The 19,613-nt window shown below is 44.9% G+C and overlaps 1 protein-coding gene across 3 annotated transcripts in view; it reads right to left on the bottom strand.

The window, feature by feature from the left end:
- DNM1 (dynamin 1) overlaps positions 1–15,755 on the bottom strand; it is a 65,124-nt gene extending 49,369 nt beyond the window's left edge. For all 3 annotated transcript variants that reach the window (XM_058853814.1, XM_058853815.1, XM_058853816.1), the window contains exon 1: positions 15,447–15,755. In XM_058853814.1, coding sequence (XP_058709797.1) covers positions 15,447–15,607 — 161 coding nt within the window. In that variant the 5' untranslated portion in view covers positions 15,608–15,755. The remainder of the gene's footprint in view (positions 1–15,446) is intronic.
- Between the last annotated feature and the right edge of the window lie 3,858 nt (positions 15,756–19,613).

Raw genomic sequence — 19,613 nt, 5'->3', positions numbered from 1 at the left:
CCCACACTGTGCTCTCACTTCATTAAAAATAAGAAAAATACAGTGTATTTATAGAGTTAACATATATACTAAATAAAGCCACATCAGAAACTTATATGTATTGCAAAACTCAACATTTCAAAAACCACAATGACCCCACACCACAGGCTCTGCTGAGAAGACAAGAAATCTTTCAGGAGACTGCCCCCTCCAAGAGAATCCACCTCCATAGAAAGCTGCATGCCTGGCTGTTTGAAAGCCTACACAGTGAGTTTGGCAAATCAAATCCAGTTCCTCGTGGACAGGCATAATGGTTAGGTTTGTTTCACTGACATTTGGGGTAAATGATGTGCCATAGAGGGATAGAAGTAGAATTTCAAGCTTCCATCTCAGTCATTTTATCATCAGCTTGTCTCCTCACCCTGGGACACAACACAATTACTGGCCACTAATGTACATATACAGAGGTGACAGTGTCCAGTACTGTTGTCTGGGTAATTTTTTGGTAATGCCCAGATCTTACAGGACAGGAAAAAGGTTTTTGTTACTGGAAGGCATTGTCATATTCATGTGCTCTCATGCCTCTGGGAGCACCCACATGCCTTGAACATCAGAAGTGTTAATCAAAAACATGGTTTTCCCACTTAGAACGTGTTTGTTGAGCCAAGTGTGGGCTGAGGGGGCTCAGACACTGAGAGAGGGAACACCCTGGGGAAATGTTCTCTCTCCCATCACCGGTACTTCAAGGTCAGTGGCCATGTTCAGACTTCTGCCTGCAGCACCTTCCGTAGCACTGCTAAAGCCAGAAGGAAGGCACACAGCAACTTTTAAATTAATGCTCGCTTGGAAACAGCTCTCTCCCCCACCCCTCCCCAAACACACTAAATTCTGATTTTCTGGCTTATCTGTCACTGCACAGACTGGTTCCCAGGAGCTATCCATAGCAGTTGGTGCCTCTCTCATCTACTCTTTCCAAATCTCCTTTCTCTGCACCTCAGCCCCTCTCCTGTACACAGAGGACATGTACACGCAGGTTCCTGGAAGCAGTAGGATAAGCTAAGTTTTGCTATTGTTTATTTTAATTTGAATCCTTTGGGCTGATTTTTCTGTTTCACACTCCACTAGCTTCAGGATACATCAAAATCTGGAAGACAGCTGTGTGCATCATGCCAAGTCATGGCTGTGCTGGAGTCACTGCACACCAGTTAATCAGAAGCACAACTACAGAGCCCTCATGGCTGCCCTGCTTCCACAGGGCAAGAGACTTCCAAGGAAGTCACAGGCATTACACTTCTAGTCAATGGCCTGGGGGCCTGCCAGCATGCAGACTAAACTGGCATAGCCAAGAGTCTGCCCCAGGCATTTCTGCTGCTGTACGTCTACAGTAATTCCAAAGAAGCCAGTGCACCCCAGCTTTATGCTTGGTAGAACTTACAGCAGGATCTGGCCTGACTTTCAAGGTCTGTATATTTATTTTTAGATGACCTGAAAGTAAAGCAGAGATATTGCTGCATTCTTCTGATGCACCCCTGCAAATCCATAACCAGGATTATCCCATCCAATTGACTTACTGGATACATTACAAAGCATAAAGCAAGAATTTCTGCTAGAATTTCTGCCCTTCATCCCTAACTCAGTTTATGTAACATGGAATATAGCAAGTCCCTATATACAGTAAATGGAGACAGAAGCTGAGCAGACAGAATTTCTCCCCATTAGAGAGTTACACAGCTTCTGTCCTACATTTGTAGGAAACAAGGGAGTACCTTGGGAAAAGGTTCAAACACACACAGGCATTACCCTTACTGTCAATTTTCCATGGTCTGCCTTCTTTCTATCTAGAAATCCAAGCTCTCCCTCTCAGCCACTGCTAGAGACTTTGTAGACACCACTAATAATTTTCAGTTCTTGCCTAAAAGGTGTGGTGAGGTACAAGCACAGCTCATTCCCTCAGCCATCCCAACTGAGGAGTCTGCGTGCAGCTGCCTGCACTGTAATGCAGCCCTCCTTTGGGGCTATGAGTAACCAAGTTTAAACTCTGTTTTTAGGTGCCATTGAGGTTCTGTGACCCTGGGCATCCCACAATGGGAGCAGACTGGAGCCACGTGCTTCTCTCCCTAATTGTGATCACTGGCTGATAGATAATCCCTTCATGGGCTGCTGCTCTACAATTGCTGTGCAGCAACCAATCCAATCTGGGAGCCAGAATCAGGCCCAGGGGGATAATTCCCCTCCTACTCCCCTAAAACATGGTGAAATCTACTGTTTCCATAGAAACAAATCAGTTTGATGTCCACACAGTTCCTGCATCCCTCACGGGTGGGCATCAGCCCCAAGCTGCTGAGGTTTTAAGCAAGTGTCTACAGTTACAGGTGAAGAGTTTGGTGGAGAAACAAGAGGCACTCCCAGCATACAAACCCGACCATCTCATCCAAAATGTCATTTGCTTCAGTTCATCTCTGCTGTGAGAGAATTTATCAGGAATATTGTTCCCCTCCTCCATTTTGAGGGTTGAGTTATTTGCCAGCTCCCTCCCTGCTATCTTCTGCAGATGGGTTAGTCCAGAATGCGTGAGGACGTAGAACACGGATGGGAAATCAAAACAGAACACTCCAGCACCTCACGTGCACTTGTGAGCCAATTTACTCTGTGTTTCTGCAGGTAAAAAACTGTAAAGGCATTTTCTTGTTTGGAGCTCTGCATTTTACTGTTGAGAATTATTTAGAGAGTGGTACAGCCTACAGTGCACTGCCTGATCTCAAAAAGTCACTGCCCGTTATAGCAAATGCCGCATTGACTCCAGGCTGCAGAGCTGGGGAAGCAGAGGCTGGAGAGAACAGAAAACTGCAGCACTGCTGCTGTGCAGCTTCCTCTAGCATCTTCTGAGTAATAGAAAATGAAGTCCTGGATTTTGTTTGCTGCCTTGGGATATTCACAGTAAAGAATAATACAGCACTGATTCTGCATGACAATATCAGGAACTCAAAGAGAATAAGCAGCCTGGTGTATCCTGAATGGATGTGGCAGTAAGGATTACACATTTGTGGAAAATGCAGTTTTGATTTCAAGAATTACAATCCCAGGAGAAAGGAAACAAGGCTGGTTTTACTCATGTGGAAAAAAAAAAAAACTAACACCAGAAATATTGCACTGCATGATGTATTCTCCACCCCAGAAACTGTAAACCAGACCTTTATGTCTTTCTTGCTTAACTTTCACCATCATAGCACAAAAACAAGTTTTCCTTTTGCTACTTCAAAAGCATATATACCCTGGCAAAAATCTCCCTGTAATTGCAGAACCTCCCTATAATTTCCAGACAGTCCCCAAGAAGACAATACCAGGCAGCAGCAACACCCCAGAGCAACAAATTAGTTCAGTCCCTATGACAGTAGTGAAGAAACAGGTCTTTTGAAGGCCAGAAAGGTAAACCCATGACCCAGCATCTTTGCCTCTTTTTCAAGCCGCACTGATTTGTCATAACACTGCAGCAACACTGCTCTGCTTTGGCACAAACAAATCTACCAACAACCCCTGGCTCTGCTGTAACAGAAGGCTGCAGCCTTGAAAAACATGACCTGTTCAGCACCTGCAACCTGAGCTGTGAGAAAACAAAAGGACACGCTGTACACTAAAACTCTGGGACAGGAATGGCTGATGGGAAAGCACAGCCACAATAACACCCTAGGATTAATGGATGCTAAGACTGACGAGCAGCAGGCTGACCTTGCTATTTCCCACCACCAGTGTCTTAATCTCTGGAGCCAGGCTGCAGCTGAGTCCAGACTAAAGGCTGCCCAGCAGTAGAGGCTCTCCTGTGTTCAGAGACACCATTATACTGTGCCACAGTAACTAATATTCACACTACTCATTGCATGGAGGCTCTGGATAAAAAAGGGGGTTATCCCCCTTTTTTTGTCCTGCTCTCCTCCAGAGAAGGAAACCAGGTACAATGGCAAATTCAAAGATACCAAATACTTGTGCTAAGTATAACCTTAGATTTCTTGTCAAAACTCCACCTCTGGAGTCCTGGTATTTGCTGCAAGACCCATCAGAAGAACAAATGTAGCTGGAGGCACATTTCATCACTGCAGCATGACACTTCCTCCACTCCCAGACAGCACTGTGTGCTAGAAAAGGAGACAGGCTGCCCAGAGACTGAATTCCTTAAAGGGTACAGACAACTGAAAGAGTTCATTGGGAAAGGCAAAGTCACTTTGATGAGACACAAACCCAAACGGAAGCTGCATGAAGGATGGTACCTCAACAATCCATGATGTGCTGTTAGTTGCCACACATTGATGGTGAGTTTATAAAGCTGAATGCATGTACCCAAATAGCTTATCTCAGGTCAGTGGTAAGAGGCAGAGTGTGTTGTGGATGGGGAGGTAGGCTGCTTCCCTTCCAACAGGCCAGGCAGGAAGGACAGAATTCCACAAGGTAACAGAGTTATGCTGCACTCAGGCATCCTGACCAAACTGCCCACAGTGCACAGCTGTCCTGCAGAGGGAATTTAGGATGCAAATTTACATCTCTGCTCTGCCTGGAGAAGTATGCAGGATCAGTGCCAGGCTCTTTGCTGTGCACTGCACCTCTGCAGCTCCAGATATTATTAGGATCAACCCGGGCTGGGAACATGGTGCAGAGGCACTGCCTCTTAAAGCCCTTGAAGAAGACCCAGCAGACAGATGGCAAACACCACTACTGCAAAGTCAGAAGCATTAAACTCTACTTAAGAAACCACACAAGACGTCTCCATTTCACACTATTCCAGAACAAAAATTGGATCAATAGTCCCAAAAGAGTTGAGCTTTTGACCTCCTGTCTGGTTCCAGTGTGCCAGTGGAACAGCACTTCTCATGTCACAAGGCACACTTTGCTCTAGTCAAATCTGGGCAGTGACCATGGGAGGTGACAAAAAGGCTGGGCTTAAATTCAACAACAAAAAAGGAAAATCAAAACAGGTGTTGCCTTATTTAGTGAGTATTCTGATAGCAGAACTGTGGCATAGCGACTTGGACTGACCACAGTCTTACAGCCTTCTATTACTTTCCTTATTTTCCACAAGTAAAGGGTTTAACTAAATTTCTCTCCCTTGTATCTCCACTCCTCCAATACACTGATTTCTAAGACATCTGCTTTTGCCCCTCCAGGTGTCCAGTGCAAGTTCAACTTTGTCCAAGCAGAAGCTGGCAAAATATCAAGTGCCAATGCAGTAACTCACTTATTCTTTTGCAGTAAACATTCTTGAAATATCATTCCTTCAACAGTTTATACAGATTCATTCAGGAAATTGGTATCTTTCTCTAAAATGAGTTTGGGGTGCCTGGTAGTTTGCAGGCCTGAGATAACAAACACATCTTGTACAAATAGGCATAAGCAGAGTAATTCTTAGGGGAACATGAACAAATCAAAGTAGCACAGCCCAGAGGGAAGAAGTTTATTGCTGGGATCTCTGCTGAGAGCTGCATGATGTAGAAGAGGTGACCTGAGTTTCAGGGCTGGAGCTGCAGCATCAGCTCTGCAGTGTGACACATGTCATGCACCAATCCCTGAGGGTATTCTGCATTTTGGAACGTACCAACCTCCTCCTTACCCAAAGCTTTAACCCCACTGCAACAGATCTCCTCTCAAGGCTACCACCATGCTCAGGCAATTCCCAGCTATTCATAGAGGAGCTTCTATTAAAAGTAAAAGCACAATCAGCTTAAGAAACAGCCAGAGATTATACAAGAGATCACAGCAGCCAGAAAGAGAGAAAACCTAACATGTATTAGAATCAAGTGGTCCCATCATGACCCAGAGTAGTGTAAGCTCAGAGAAAATTATAAACAAGTCAGTGAAGCTAAGTATCAACATAAAACCTGTGAAGGTTAGAGCTTTGTTGTTTATTGGTTTAATTCTGAACTAACAGGTCACCAGATATATTCCCCTGCTGACAGGGAACTGTTTCTGTGCTGGAAGGCAGGTAGCAAATGGACAGTCATTATAAGCCCCATTTTTAGAGGTTTGTAACAACTTGCATGAGGAAGAGCTCTTGGGGCTGGAACAGTCTGTTAATTTGTCAGTGCCCTGAGCCAGATCCTATGTAACTTACTCTGCCTTTACACAGGTAAGAGTGGCAGGAAGACAAAGAGGAGGAACTGAACAAAGACTTTAAGATTTTTGCCTTCAGGTACCTCTTTCCCTGTTCTAAGAAATTCAGCATCGCCTCCCCCATCCCTGGATTTCCATTCTCAATTTTAAAAAAAAGGGAAACACTGTAGTTTCTCCTAGTGCTCTCCAGGGTAAGTTAGCTGTGCTGTGAAAACATTTGCAGATGTTGAGAACTGACTGCTCAGCATCTCTGTAGACTTCTGCCTATTGATACGAGAAAGGGTCTGAATGCAGCTGAAAAACTACTCTGAAATACAGCTGCAATTTATGATCAGCTTTTATCCAGCATTACAGCAGCACTGCCTGGCTTTGCAGCCAAAATCCACAGCAGTATCAGTTTAACACTGGCTGTGTCCTCTCTTAGGCATCACATACACTGCACTGGCCACTCTTGCAGCAAGAGTGTTTCCCACCCCCAAAACGACAGTCTGAGCAGTCAGACAGGAGCCTAGCACTTCCCATGTCTGTTATGGTTGTATTAACTCTTCACCCTTCCACACAGCTGCAACAATGCAGCCTAAAGCCATAAAAAACAGGAAAGGGAGAGTTAAAGGAGACTGTTGAGGCAATACATTATTAAAATAGTATTTTCAGCCCCAGAGACTCCAGTTCAATTCCCATTTCCGTCACAAGTGAGGTACTGGGTTCATTCCAAACCTCATTTATTGTTCATTGCAACTGCAACACAAGTATTTTAGCAGAGCTTATAGTTTTGAGACTAAGCCCTGATTTTTAGAAAGGGAAGAGATGACAGTGCAGGTCTTAAAAGTTTTGGGATTCTTTATACTTGTCTCCAGAAGCATTTAGGGAAACAGCATATTTTCAAGAAAAAAAATACCCTCAAACCTCCATGTCAGAAATTGCTATTTTCAATACAAAAGCTACACTGCTCTTCTGTTCGCTCAATTGCTGTGGCCAGGGCTCTAAGAAAAGCCACACAAGTCACAAGACTTGCAGAAAAATGGCAGAAGCTGGCAAGTTTGCTTCCAGTCAGCAAGACACAGCTTGAGGAGCTTGCATAACGTCTGCTTCCAAGAAGCTTCCAAAAGCATGTTATGCTGAATTGCAAGAAGCTACTAACCAGGGACCATCTCACTTCCATTTGGTCATAGCTGGGTCTGCCAAAACTTGCCATGTCAGATGCTCTGGAGAAAACAGAGACACTGTTAGATTTCAGACTCAGGGCTCATTATTCCTGTACTGTGTCTTGAAGGAAAGCAAAGCAGTTATCTACTACAGTCAGCATCAGGCTCAGAACTGTGACAAACCTGAAGGTCACAAAGGGAGCAAACACCAGCAACTTAATTGTCCTGTCTACCCACCTATATAAAACAGCTTAAGAAAACTGTGGAGCCACTTTATTTTCAATTGTTATTAAAATATTCACTAATGGACTTTGAAAATACAGCTGGACCTAAGTACAAAGTATCCATGAGTCACATATCTAACATTAAACTGTGCCCTCATTTGCCCATCACAGTGTTTTGATGCAGTCTTGCTTGCTCATCAGTAACTACTGAAATGTTCTCAGCCCTCTCTTTGTGGCTAACCCAGTATCTATAGTAGTTCTGAGCAACACATCCAGTTTGCATTACTATAGTCAAGTATCAAGTGACATCAAGTCACCCCAAAATAGGCATGATGTGTGCTTCAGATGGATCACAGATAAATATAAATTAAGAGAAAAAACTTTTTGCTGTTTTTCAGAACTAGTCCTGCTTGCAGGCTGACCACCTCCAAACCTAACCAGAACATCCAAGTGCTCAAAGTCCCTAGGTACAAAACCTGGGCTCACTCCTCTGTACGACTGTGCTACCCATCCTTGCCCTGAAAGACCATGTTCAAAAATTCAAGTGCTACCAGGCCATCTAGGGCAGCCTCTCATCTCCCAGTGCTTTCTGGGACTCCTCAAATCCTGCACCTGATCTATGCCAGCAGCCAAAGGCTGGCAAATCTGCCAGCACCACACCCAACCTCAGCAGAGCAGACCTAAGTAACCTGCAAGATACTGAGCAAACCAACCTGCATGAAAAACTAAAAGTTCTTGGCACAAGACTTCTAGAGAGAAGCAGGCCTTTGCAAGGGCTCAGACAGACACTGCAGTGCATCTTTACAGAGTTTTCATTTATTGTTAAGAAAAACAGTTTATCAATTTATGCTTAACCTTTTCCAGTGTTATTTCAAGTGTCCATTAATGAAATACACGCACATGCCATGGGAGACACCAACAGCCTCTCCTTTAAGGATGGAGAAAAAGGTATAAAAATTAATCATGAAGAATTTAGCTTCAGAGCAAAGAACAGAATTCTACCTCAAGGCTGAACTTGCCCATTTACCTATAATAAGAGGCAATATTCCTTAACCACGAGATTCCATTCTCTATCAGAATGTGCAAAACCAGGTCAGAAGCCAGGAAGAGAAAATTTCAAGTAGAATGAGAAACTGTCCCACTAGTAAGCTATTTTTCCCACCATGCATGACTAGACTTCTGGGTTTGGGTTGTTTTTTTATTTTGGACTAGATTTAATTTCATCTCTCCTCCCAACTAGACGTACTCTGACTCATATGGTCACAGATCTGTGAGTCCATGAAGGAAAAAAGTATTACACCAAAAGTTTTTGGAGTGATTTTTTTAGTGGAATATCAAGGAAGTAGGTTTACCCTGCATATTATCAGTAAATCTCCTTTGACAGACGCCACCTCAGAACCAATTTTACCAATTGAGCACTTAGGCTGAACACCATATGCTTCTAGATGACTGCCTGCCACCCCTTCACTAACTCTTCTGGTTTTGCTACTCATGCACTGCCTGAAACAAAAAACTAATACTGGCTCACAGGGGTGGAGCACACACGGGTTTGCTCTTGTCCAATAAATTCACTGCTCAAGGCATCATAATAAGTTTCACCCCAGTAGCTAGAATACAGCAAGAACTGTTTTCTTGATTAACTTAGCATAAGTTGTAAGCTGCTTCCATTACTCCTCAAAAAACCTTATTCAGAATTTTTACTCATGCTTGTACAGACTCAAACCTGAAGTACAAAGCAGGGACATTCAGGAATTCACCAGATCAGGAAGGGGATTAACTTCCTGCCTTAGAATAACATTTTTCAGAAGCTGCCTCAGATAGGAGGTGTTGCAGACAGACTCCCACTCTTTCTGTTTAAGTGTAGCAGAGTTCTGCCTGCTCCAAGCATCTGGAAAAGTCAGGGTCAAGGACTTGGCTTGGTATTCCCAGATAGGTATTGAATGGCTCCTGAAAACAATCAGTACTCTTTAAAAACAGTAGGTCATCTTTGCTTTACCTGGTTTTATTTAGGTTTTTTGACTGCACACTAAGTTTAAAAAAACAGGAGCAGCTGCCAGTTTAGCTTTTGGGAACTTCTGACTCTTTTCCCCACTGGTTCTGTTCCCTCTACAGCCTTGTATCACTGCATCCTGTTTACAGAGGAAACAAAAAATTCCACATTTACTTATCTCAAAATATAGTAAGGACTAATCAAAAAAACTCAAGAAGTTCTAAGACTCTCAACTTGAAGATTACCATGCTAAGAAGGAAGAGTCCACACAAGGAAATGTAGCATCCCTGATCTGTCAGCTATCAGGTGACGAATTCCAGCAATGACAAGGCAACATGTCATTTTCACACACCAGTAGGTCCAAACATCAACTTGCACAACACTGAGCACCAGTTTCCCTACTGGAGTGCAGCTGGTTTCCATTCCCTAGGTAAATTCTGATATGATCTGAAACATGCCATGAAGATCCCTTCTTCTAGAGAATATAAGGCTAGTGGGCAGTTACTAGAAGCACGAGATCATCACTGAAGAGTGAAGCTGAAAGATACAGCTAACAAGATCTGCAGAGAACATGTTACTGCTGCAGGAAGTAGAAAAAATATTAGACTTGTACTTATTTGAGCCAACCCTGATAGGACTAAAACAAGCTGACAACAAACATATGCAGACACTGCTGCTGCATCTATGAATACTGAGATTCATGGGTTTTTCCCTCACAGCCATCCATGTTATGTTATGTTATAACTTAATTATGTATCTTCTTCTAGCATTCTTCCTCCCACAAGTGTTTGCCCAGAGCTCTACAGATTTCTCTTAGGTGAAATTATTTTATCTTGGGGTCTGCTGCCACACATTACTCATTTTCCCCCAATGATCCATATTTTCTTCCTTCCCCAGTTAATCCAAGATGAAAACAGGTATTTTCTTCACTAGAGACCAAAGACTGGCTGCCATTTGAAGGACTTACCTGACCATAATTTATTTCTCTAAGCGGCAGAATCCTACCCCTAGCTCTTGCACCATCCACTGCAACCCTAAATAAGTCAGTTCACAAGCAGTGCCTGTGTTTTTAAGCTGCAAATACACAACAGGATCTGACTGGCTCACAGATGTATTTATCATACAACAGTTAAAGGGCCATGATTTGCAATTAATCATCTCTCTGCCAGCACACATCTCAAATCAGAACCCTCAAAAATTTAGAAGCACACTTAAAACCCTCTTTTGTGGCCAAAGCACATGTCGTGCATGTATCTTCTTGTTTAAACTTAAATCTGCTCCTGAAGTACTGCAGTGATGCTTGGCATTGCCCAGTACAACAGACATCCCCAATCTATACATAGTGTAGCTATGACTTGTACAAGATTTGAACACTCAGTCCTCAACACTCAAGCTCATAAAGCACATAATGCAGCAGAAGCCTGAGCAACTTAAAAGTACAAAGTTCATCAACAAAACTGTTTTCCTGCAGGAACAGGCCAACTATCTTGATCTCTTCATGTATCTCTTTAGGATCCTTCATTTCTACCTATCTGCTAAATACTGCTGATGGTCTCTGAAGGTATTTTGCTGGGGAAGCTTTCCTTAACAAAGTGAAGTGTGTATTATCAAGGAAGGCATTCCCTCATCATATCTCAGGGGTGTATTTATCGCTAAATGGCTGTGGAAGGTAATAAGTTGCTCCTCAAAGTTATACCTGAAGCCAAACTAAACCCTGCGGCTTCAGGATCTAGCTTTGCATCACCAGTATGGGAAACAGGCAAAGAGAAATTTGCTGCCAGGCCCATGCCTGATTTTGTCACAGCAATTACTGCAGCTATGCCTAATGAGTATTCAGCCTTTCCACTGCCACAGGCATTGCAGTGCTGCATTTTCCCTGCTCTTTTACCCATGTGGAAATTTCAGTGTTTTAAGAAAGGCAAGGTTAGCCCAACGTGGTTGAGTTTAGGCCCACACCTTTCTCCTGATTCCTTCCAGGCAACACAAAAACATCAGGGAATCCAGCATATACCATCAGAGCCTGGTGACAGACTGCTAAGAACCCCTATTTTGGGTGCATAGCTTCCAAGAGAAGATGCTTGTGGGGTACCAGATTCCAGCTCAGGTCTGGGGTCAAATAAACACTGATTCACTTCCCACAACTTTGGAACTGCTTAGGTCCCTTGATCATAAACAAGATGGTTTCATCTCCATTCAAGTCCTTCCACCCACTGTTCCCAGCCCTTAGTCACTGCCTCCTCAGCAGCCCCCTGAAACCATCTGTTCTAGAGAAGTCAGAGGTGCCTTGTTTCCCCCATGAAGAGCAACGCAGCTGTCCCAGCAGGGCTGAGCAGCACCCTGCCTTGGATCAGACAGCAACACCACAAGGCACAGACATTCTGGGAACTAGCTGAACACAGCCCAGTGCTTTCAATTTTCCTGTTTGTAAAGCACAGATAACAGTAATACTCCCAGAAATCAAAAGATCTGTGTAACAGTGCTCTGAGATCATAGGATTTAATGAAAACATATTCGTTATTTTCACATGGTAAAGTAAGAGTGAACATGGATGATTATACAAACAGCCTTGTGGGCTGTCTCGTACAACCTCCTCAGTCATTTGGGCTCTCAAGTCAAATTAGCACACACCACATGCTTTGTTCTTTTTATCAGACTAATTTTGCTGGTACAGGTGCCTGCTCCAAGACATATTTATTTAGAATAGGAGGCAGCAGGGAAGTAACAACACCTTAAGAACGGACTAAATGATCCCTGAGGTCCCTTCCAACCTGAGTTATCCTACAAGCTTATAGCCACACCAACAGGAAATGCCTGGAGCTCACCCGATTAACCTTCCTTCCAGTTCTGGGGCCCAGGATAAACCAGTCTGTGGATAGATGTGTCACCTGTCTGGCTTCTACATGGCTTCTTGTTTCTCCAGATTTTATCACCACCAGCCGGTATCCAAGTCACTATGCTGAGACTCCAGCAGCAAAAGCACACAGAGCAGCCACACTGACATCTGGTATTATAAATACAAGCTCTACACTGTTGGATAATCTGTTAACAGCAGAGTAAGTGTCACTGAAAATGCAATTAGCAGCAACTAGTAAGCCATCGAATTCAGGAGGAAAAAAAAAAATGTTTGTTTGGTAAGACATGTAAGTAAACACTGACTGCAGGCAGTATCATTCCTCCCTGCTTGTAGGTTTCCACTGAGTGTGGGACTCAGTGCTACTGCAAGATGCCTTCATCAGCCCTGGACTGAAGCCCTGCACAGCCACAGCACAGATCTGGCAAGGGGCAAGTGTACTGTCCTGTCAGGGAACGTATGAAAGTTGATGAACGTATGTCAAATTGATGACAATTTGAAAGGAGCACTGCAGGTCCTGAGCAGGGAAATCAGCACTGGCAGGGCCTCCAGCCCCTCTCCTGAAGTGTCTGCATCATGCACATCAGCATTTGTTCTTGCACAGATTTCCATCCACTCAGAGAGAAAGCCATCAGCACTCACATTCACAGCAAGCAGCTGCTGAGCAATAGCTGCACCACCATCCTGGTATCAAGCTGGAACAGTGACATATGCCATGTCCACACTACAGCAATAATTGTATTTGTACACAGTAGGTCTACAACAATTTCTTCTTATGACTGCTCAGACAAGAAAATAGCCCTTATCACAATCACACTGAAGAGCCATGCTTATTCTGGGTACTATTTCCATAGCTCTTTATCATGGTTTCCAATACCCACACAGCAAGAAAAGAGACTATACATTACAGCAGGGCCTCAACACTATTTTAACAGGATTGGGCTTTGCAGCATATACACATACATTCTGTGGTAAGAGGTCTCAAGTTACCAAGTCTAAACTAGCTAGCATTCAGGGGTATCAAATGGAGAAAGACCTCTTCACACTGACATTTTCCATTTCCCCTCCAATTATTTCCTCTAAATGCTTTTCTACAGACAGCTCTCAGCTCATGCTCAGGGGACCCTTAATTATTTCATTTTCTAAAAGCCACAGCACTGTAACTTGCTGCTAGAGAGACAGCTGATGGGACACAGTGAGGTCATAAGTTCTTCTGTGACAGCAGTCATCAGAAAGAGACAGAAAATAATTTAATTCATATCTTTTCCACCAAGCAGACAAAATCCCCAGCTATAAATTGGTACCAGTGGAGATGCACCAAGGATTAGTATATCCCCTTGGTCTAAAGGAGAGGAGAAGTGTACCCCAATACACCGACTGTCCTTCCTTCAACAAATCCTCCTCTGGCCCAGCAGCCCTACATTATCTACGACACCACTGCAGCACTGCCTGCACAGATCCTCTAAAAAGGATTTAAGAGGTTTGGCTGCCAGTACCTAGAAAGCATGAAAATAGCAGAGCCAACAGGTGAACCTGTTTTGCTCAAATATGTCAGAAGATCCATTTCCCCCTTCTTAGAAAGCTACAGCCCAACAAGTTTTTCACTTGGGTGGCGGGAATTTTTCTTTTTTTTCTGTGACTATGGACAAACAAGTGGATATTGGACTATGACCTGAGACTCAGTAAATGTGTTTCTGCAATGTCCTGCTGGCATGATCCCAGCATCTCTGGGGGATACATTGAATGGACCTTTGGAAGTTGGCTAGATAAGATGCCAAACTCTTTACATTTTATATTCTTATTTTTTCAAAACTCTTTGATCTATGGCAGAAATTAAAAAAAAAATATTTTGACCATGCTTTCTTTGTACCAGATACAACCCCTGTGCTTTTCTCCTACTATACCAGCATACCCTACACTCACTGCTCAAAGATACCCTTGCACAGGTCCAGAATTTGAGGCTACTTGCAGCTAAACAAGCAGTTAATCCACACCACAGACCCTTCTGACAGTGGCAAAGCTCCATAAGCCACCCAACAGCAAACAGCTTAAAAGAAAAAGTGGGGGTGGGGGAACGAGATCCAATAGATGTTGTCACAAATGCAGTTTGCTGAAAGAGAAAAACCCACGCAAGCATCTGACCAGGTATCAGCAGTCATTGCTTTCAAGGCAAGTCACCAGAAAGCTGCGTGCTCCTCATAGCATAAAAAAACCCACCTTGATAACTAAAACCCGTATATAACTTAATACAATTAATTAACAAGGCCAGGAAAAAGGTGAGGAACACCCCCCCCCCCCCCCCCAGGTGTTGTGTGTCTGCACTGGAGCAGATACTCAAGCAGCGCGATCTGCAATTTACTCAAGTTGCAGATGATGAATGCGAAGGTCACATGAAGGGAAGGCATCAGTATATTGCCTATCACAAAATGGTAGCACCCGGGGATTTGAGCATATAGGAGAGCTGTAACCCCGTCCTTCCTATAGCCTCCCCGCGGCTCCTGACATGGCATCCGCTATGGAGGACTGCGAGCCTGGGCTGGGGGAGGGGGACAGAGCAGATTAAACTTAAACACCCTCCGCATCACCCCCCCGCAGCGACAACATCCATCTCTGAGCCCCGCACCGAGCAGGGGATGGATGGGGCCAGCCCCCACAGCCACTTCAGCCCCCTCCGTTATGTAACAGCCAGGACAAGGGGGGGCTCCCACCGGCCGCCAAGGTGCGGCAGTGGCGGGGACCCCGCTGCGGAATGCCCCCAGGCGGGGAGCCCTCCCTTCCTCACTCTCCCTCCCGCGCCTCCCCGTACCCCTGCACCGCAGCGCCCGGGCGTCCTGCAGCGCTGCCCGCGCACCACACACGCGCCGAGCCGAGGAGCTGCGAGCGGAGCGCTGTCCCCGCACCGCGCTCAGAGTGCCCGCACCGCGCTGCCCGTGCGGCGGCTCTGCCCGCGCTGTCCCTGCGCCCCTGCCCGCACCGCGCTGCCCGTGCGGCGGCTCTGCCCGGGCTGTCCCTGCGCCCCTGCCCGCACCGCGCTGCCCGTGCGGAGCCTCTGCCCGCGCTGCTCCCGCACCGCGCTGCCCACAGACCCCGCGGCGCTGTCCCCGCACCGCGCTGGCCATGCGGCAGCTCTGCCCGCGCCCCCGGGGACGACCCCCGCTCACCTCCCGACGAAATTCTCTAACACGGAGCTCTTGCCGGCGCTCTGCCCCCCCACCACGGCGATCTGCGGCAGGTCGAGGTTGGCGTTCTGCCCGATGGCGGCGAAGGCGTCCTGCAGCCGGTTGACCAGCGGGATGAGATCCTCCATCCCGCGGTTCCCCATGGTTGCGGCGCGGCTCCTCGCACAAGCGAGCTCGCACTAACCCTTCCCGCAGCCCTTCCCGGCTCTGGGGCCGGTGGGCAGCGGCTCCAGCCCGCGCCCCTCGCCCCGCTCGACGCCGCCCGGGCTCCGCTCGCCTCAGCCCGCCCGCCGCGCCTGTGGAGCGCCCTGTGCTGCCGCCAGGGGGCGTTAAAGATACCGGCGCGGCGCTGCATCCTGGGAGATGTAGTCCGGCGGCTGTGAGGGGCCCAGGGGCCGCGCTCGGGATGGCGCGGCACGGCACCGGTGTCTGTGCCTAGAGATCTGGGAACGGGGCTTGCTCCCCAAAACCAGAGCGGTTCAGGCTGCCCCGGGGCTGCGTGAGGCCGTGTGTGTGCGGCAGGTTGACATACCTGTGTAACCCAGCCGGTGTGTGTGTGTGCAGCTCGGTAAGCCCGTAGTCACTCACGGTGTACCTGTCTGTGAGCCTGTACCACCAACACGGTGCCACGACCCCTGTGGCATTCAGTGCCACCAGATATCAGCGAACAGGTAAGATTTGATCGAAGCACCCACGTGGCTTGGTTACTACACCTGCACTATTAAATCCTCACAGCCACACCGTTCAGTCGGTGCACCACGGTTTGGTCACGGTACTTGGGAATGGGCTGGCATCTCTATGGGAGGCCTTTGTGTGAAGACAGCACTTGTAAAATCACCAGAATACAAGAAACATGAAATTATTAAACTGGAGGTTTGCAAAAACGCTACCGCTCTCTGAGCATCTGTTCTAGCAGGAGGTGTCCCTAAACATGTCAGAGGCTAGAATAAGATGGTTTTTAAGGTCCCTTCCAACCCATTCTATGATTCTGCTGCTTCATTCAAACACACATGAAAAATGCATTAATTTCTGTTTGTAGCTGTAAAACAGTGGATGTGTTTCCAGGCTTGTTGTAGAGAAACGCAAACAGGTGCTTCATTTTATGCACCCACATTTTGTTTTTAAAATGACTTGTCTGAAATGAAGAGGGAACAGCTTGGTTTTAGGTTTTTAAAAGGGATGGGTTTTTAATAAGATTATAACATGAGGCCATATTTGATTTCAAAGTATAGCAATGAAAACAAGTGTTCAAAAAAGCATCTGATGGCTAGCAATGACTCAGAAGGATGGAGAATGTTGCATTTCAAACACCTCTCAGTTCGTGCTACCCAAGACTCCTATTCACAGCTCCGAGAGAGATGGGGGTGGAGGGGGAAATGAAATAAAAAAACTGCAACAGATTTTGAGCTGTCTGTTTTGTTTTAAACGGCAGCTTTTTGGTTATAATAATTATAATGAATATTTCACAGATGTCCATCAAATTTAATCCATGCAAAAATACCTACCTGGGTATACAGAGAAACTGAGGCAATCATGGTGAGGGATGAATCTGCCCCGTGCTCTAACACATCACCACTGTGCAGGTAAGAACACTGAAGGAGGGAAAAGGAGCTGCTCCATCTGTAAGGGTAACACCATTGTAGGGCATGCGTGGGCAGTTTTGGGGGCTGTCAATGCTATTTTTTCCTGTCAGCAAATTACCCAGTAAATCTCAAGAAATAAGCTTAAGAAATTCAGTACAGACTGTGGACAAAAGCCTTTGAGCATCCCTGCAGCCATTCTGATAATTTATGTTGAAGGATTATGGAAAAAAACTGCTGTAGATATCTGCTCCTCGTAAGAGGTCACCACAAAAAGAACAGTGAAGAGTATCAAAGGCTCAAATAATGATGTCACCTTCCTCCCTGGATCAGAGCTGAAGCTCAGGGAACTTTAGACCATGAGGATCTTTGAAGCTTTATTTGAGGAACCATAAGAAGAAAACTGTCCTTTTCCCAGAGTTTGCTGTAACTTGAAGTTCACCAACTGCAATACAGAGAAAGATTGCCCAGTCACATCACCTCACACAATTTACCAGCTGTATTAAAAACTCTCAGTGGCCATGACCAGCCTCACCTGGAGATTCCCCCCATATCTGTGGACCTGGGAGCTTTAATTAAGCTCAGTTCAGGGCCATCAGTCCCTGATGAATTATGGAGATGTGTTTGTCTCAGGTTCAGTTGCAGCCTATGGAGTTTTTGGGTCTGCAAAGTCAGAGACTGACTCCTTAGCTTTGTCCCCATGTACTATGAGTAGGTATTTTTTTTCTGGGTTAGTCAGCTCTAGAACTAATCATTCAGCTTATACCATTCTTTTGGAAAAGTTAAAATGAAACTGATCTATTTGCTTTGAGAAATGTTTGTGAAGGGCTATTGAAAATACAGTACGTCAACAGCTGATGTTGAATACTGAGGGGAAAAGTAGGGTTTATGTTGCCAGTTAAGGAGCTCATACAGTACAAAGTCAAACACGTGACTTCTTTGTAGGTGTTCTTTCCTAGGTTATCAAATTTTATTTTCCTATGAAATTCATAGTTCTTTGGAAATGTGGTCCTTTGGGGGATATATGGGAGGTTTTGTCCTAACTGAAGTCTTAAAGGGCAAAACTGGACAGGAGTGATGAGTGAAGCTAATAGGGTACTCTCCAGGTACATGAGAAAGGAATAAAAGCAATGATGGAAGCGGTAAAACATGCAGAAATATTGGCAAACTTTACACGGTCAATATTAGCGTAAAACTGAGAGATGCACAGAACCTGCTCCAGCTTCTTTTCCTGTAGAGATATTTGTAAGCAAATGAGCTCCAGTGTCTCTCTGCAGCGTCACCCTAAACCACTCATTTACAGTGTGAAGTCTGAACGCTTCTGCAGCAGCTGCAACCGCTCAGCCCAGAGAGACTGAACTCGAGCATCCGAGACAGCGGGGCTTGGATTTTCTGAAGCTTTACAAACCTGCACCTCCCGCTGATGGAAAAAGCGAACTGCAGGCACTCAGATTCGCTCCTAGAGCCTTCCATTTTCTCTCCTGCCACAAACTGAGTTGCAAGGATGTTCTCGGCAAACGTACCTTTTGATTCTGTAATACCTCCTACCTGTGACTTACACAGCAGTATGTAGCAGACAGAGCAGGAAAAACAAAAGGAATTTCACAAGCTGGAATGAATAGGAAAAATTTATTTCCTTCTATCTTAGAAAAACTGAAGATGTGAGCAAAGAAAAATAAGGGGGATGAAAGATTTCCTCCTCTCCCCTCCACCCCTTGCTATAAATATTTCTGAATGTACTTTAACATGAATCCCTAAAAATGCATGTGGCCAAGCATATGTGTGTTACTATGTATGGCTATCAACATAACGACAGTTGTGTATGCTGATTTTGTCACCTCATGCAAATAGGACTCCCAGTTTAGTTAGCATAATTAGAAATAGACGTTTGAGAGCTGGATTCTGTCCTTCATTCCTTGCCCTTGCAAAAATAACACATCTAGTCCTCAGAGGGAAAAAAGAGGCAAAAAATGTGGAATGCAATTAGCTTATGAGTCTCTAAGTTACTTGCAAACTGTTTCTGCTGACTCCAGGTAGTGTGACTGTTTAGAATATTTCACGTGTGGGTCTTGAAGTAGACAATTCTGGCATTTTGGATTCCTAAAAATTGTTATAAACACAGGTGAGAATTTAAATTGAGTGTTTAAAGTTCCAAAAAGAAACAGGCCTAGGATTGTCATTGTCCATATTAATACTACATGATACAGCTGACCAATAGTTAAAATTATTAACTAAAATTAGCCTCTTAAATTGCCATAACTATATAAAGCTGCCTATAGAGATAGAAAATGCTTAAGTATCTATTTTATAGGTACTTAAGTGCTACTATAGTAGCAATGGTACCATAGTAACATCATTGATCTCTTGCAGTATCAGTTGCTCAGAAAATAAAAGTTGTTTTCTAATGCTCCTGTTAATTGAAAAACCTATTTGAAAGAAAAGCAGCCTTTAATTTTTGAGTTTTCGAATATAAAGCTTTCCTTTGTAGAATAATACCATGAAATGCTTCTTCATCTTCTGTACTTAAACTGAATTGGTGTGAAAATTCCTTAAAAAGAGGTAAAAGGAG

The sequence above is a fragment of the Poecile atricapillus genome, chromosome 20 (assembly GCF_030490865.1).
Source record: "Poecile atricapillus isolate bPoeAtr1 chromosome 20, bPoeAtr1.hap1, whole genome shotgun sequence".
NCBI classification, from domain to species: domain Eukaryota; kingdom Metazoa; phylum Chordata; class Aves; order Passeriformes; family Paridae; genus Poecile; species Poecile atricapillus.
Note: the sequence above shows the minus strand (reverse complement) of the source record. Positions and strands in the feature narration are given on the sequence as shown.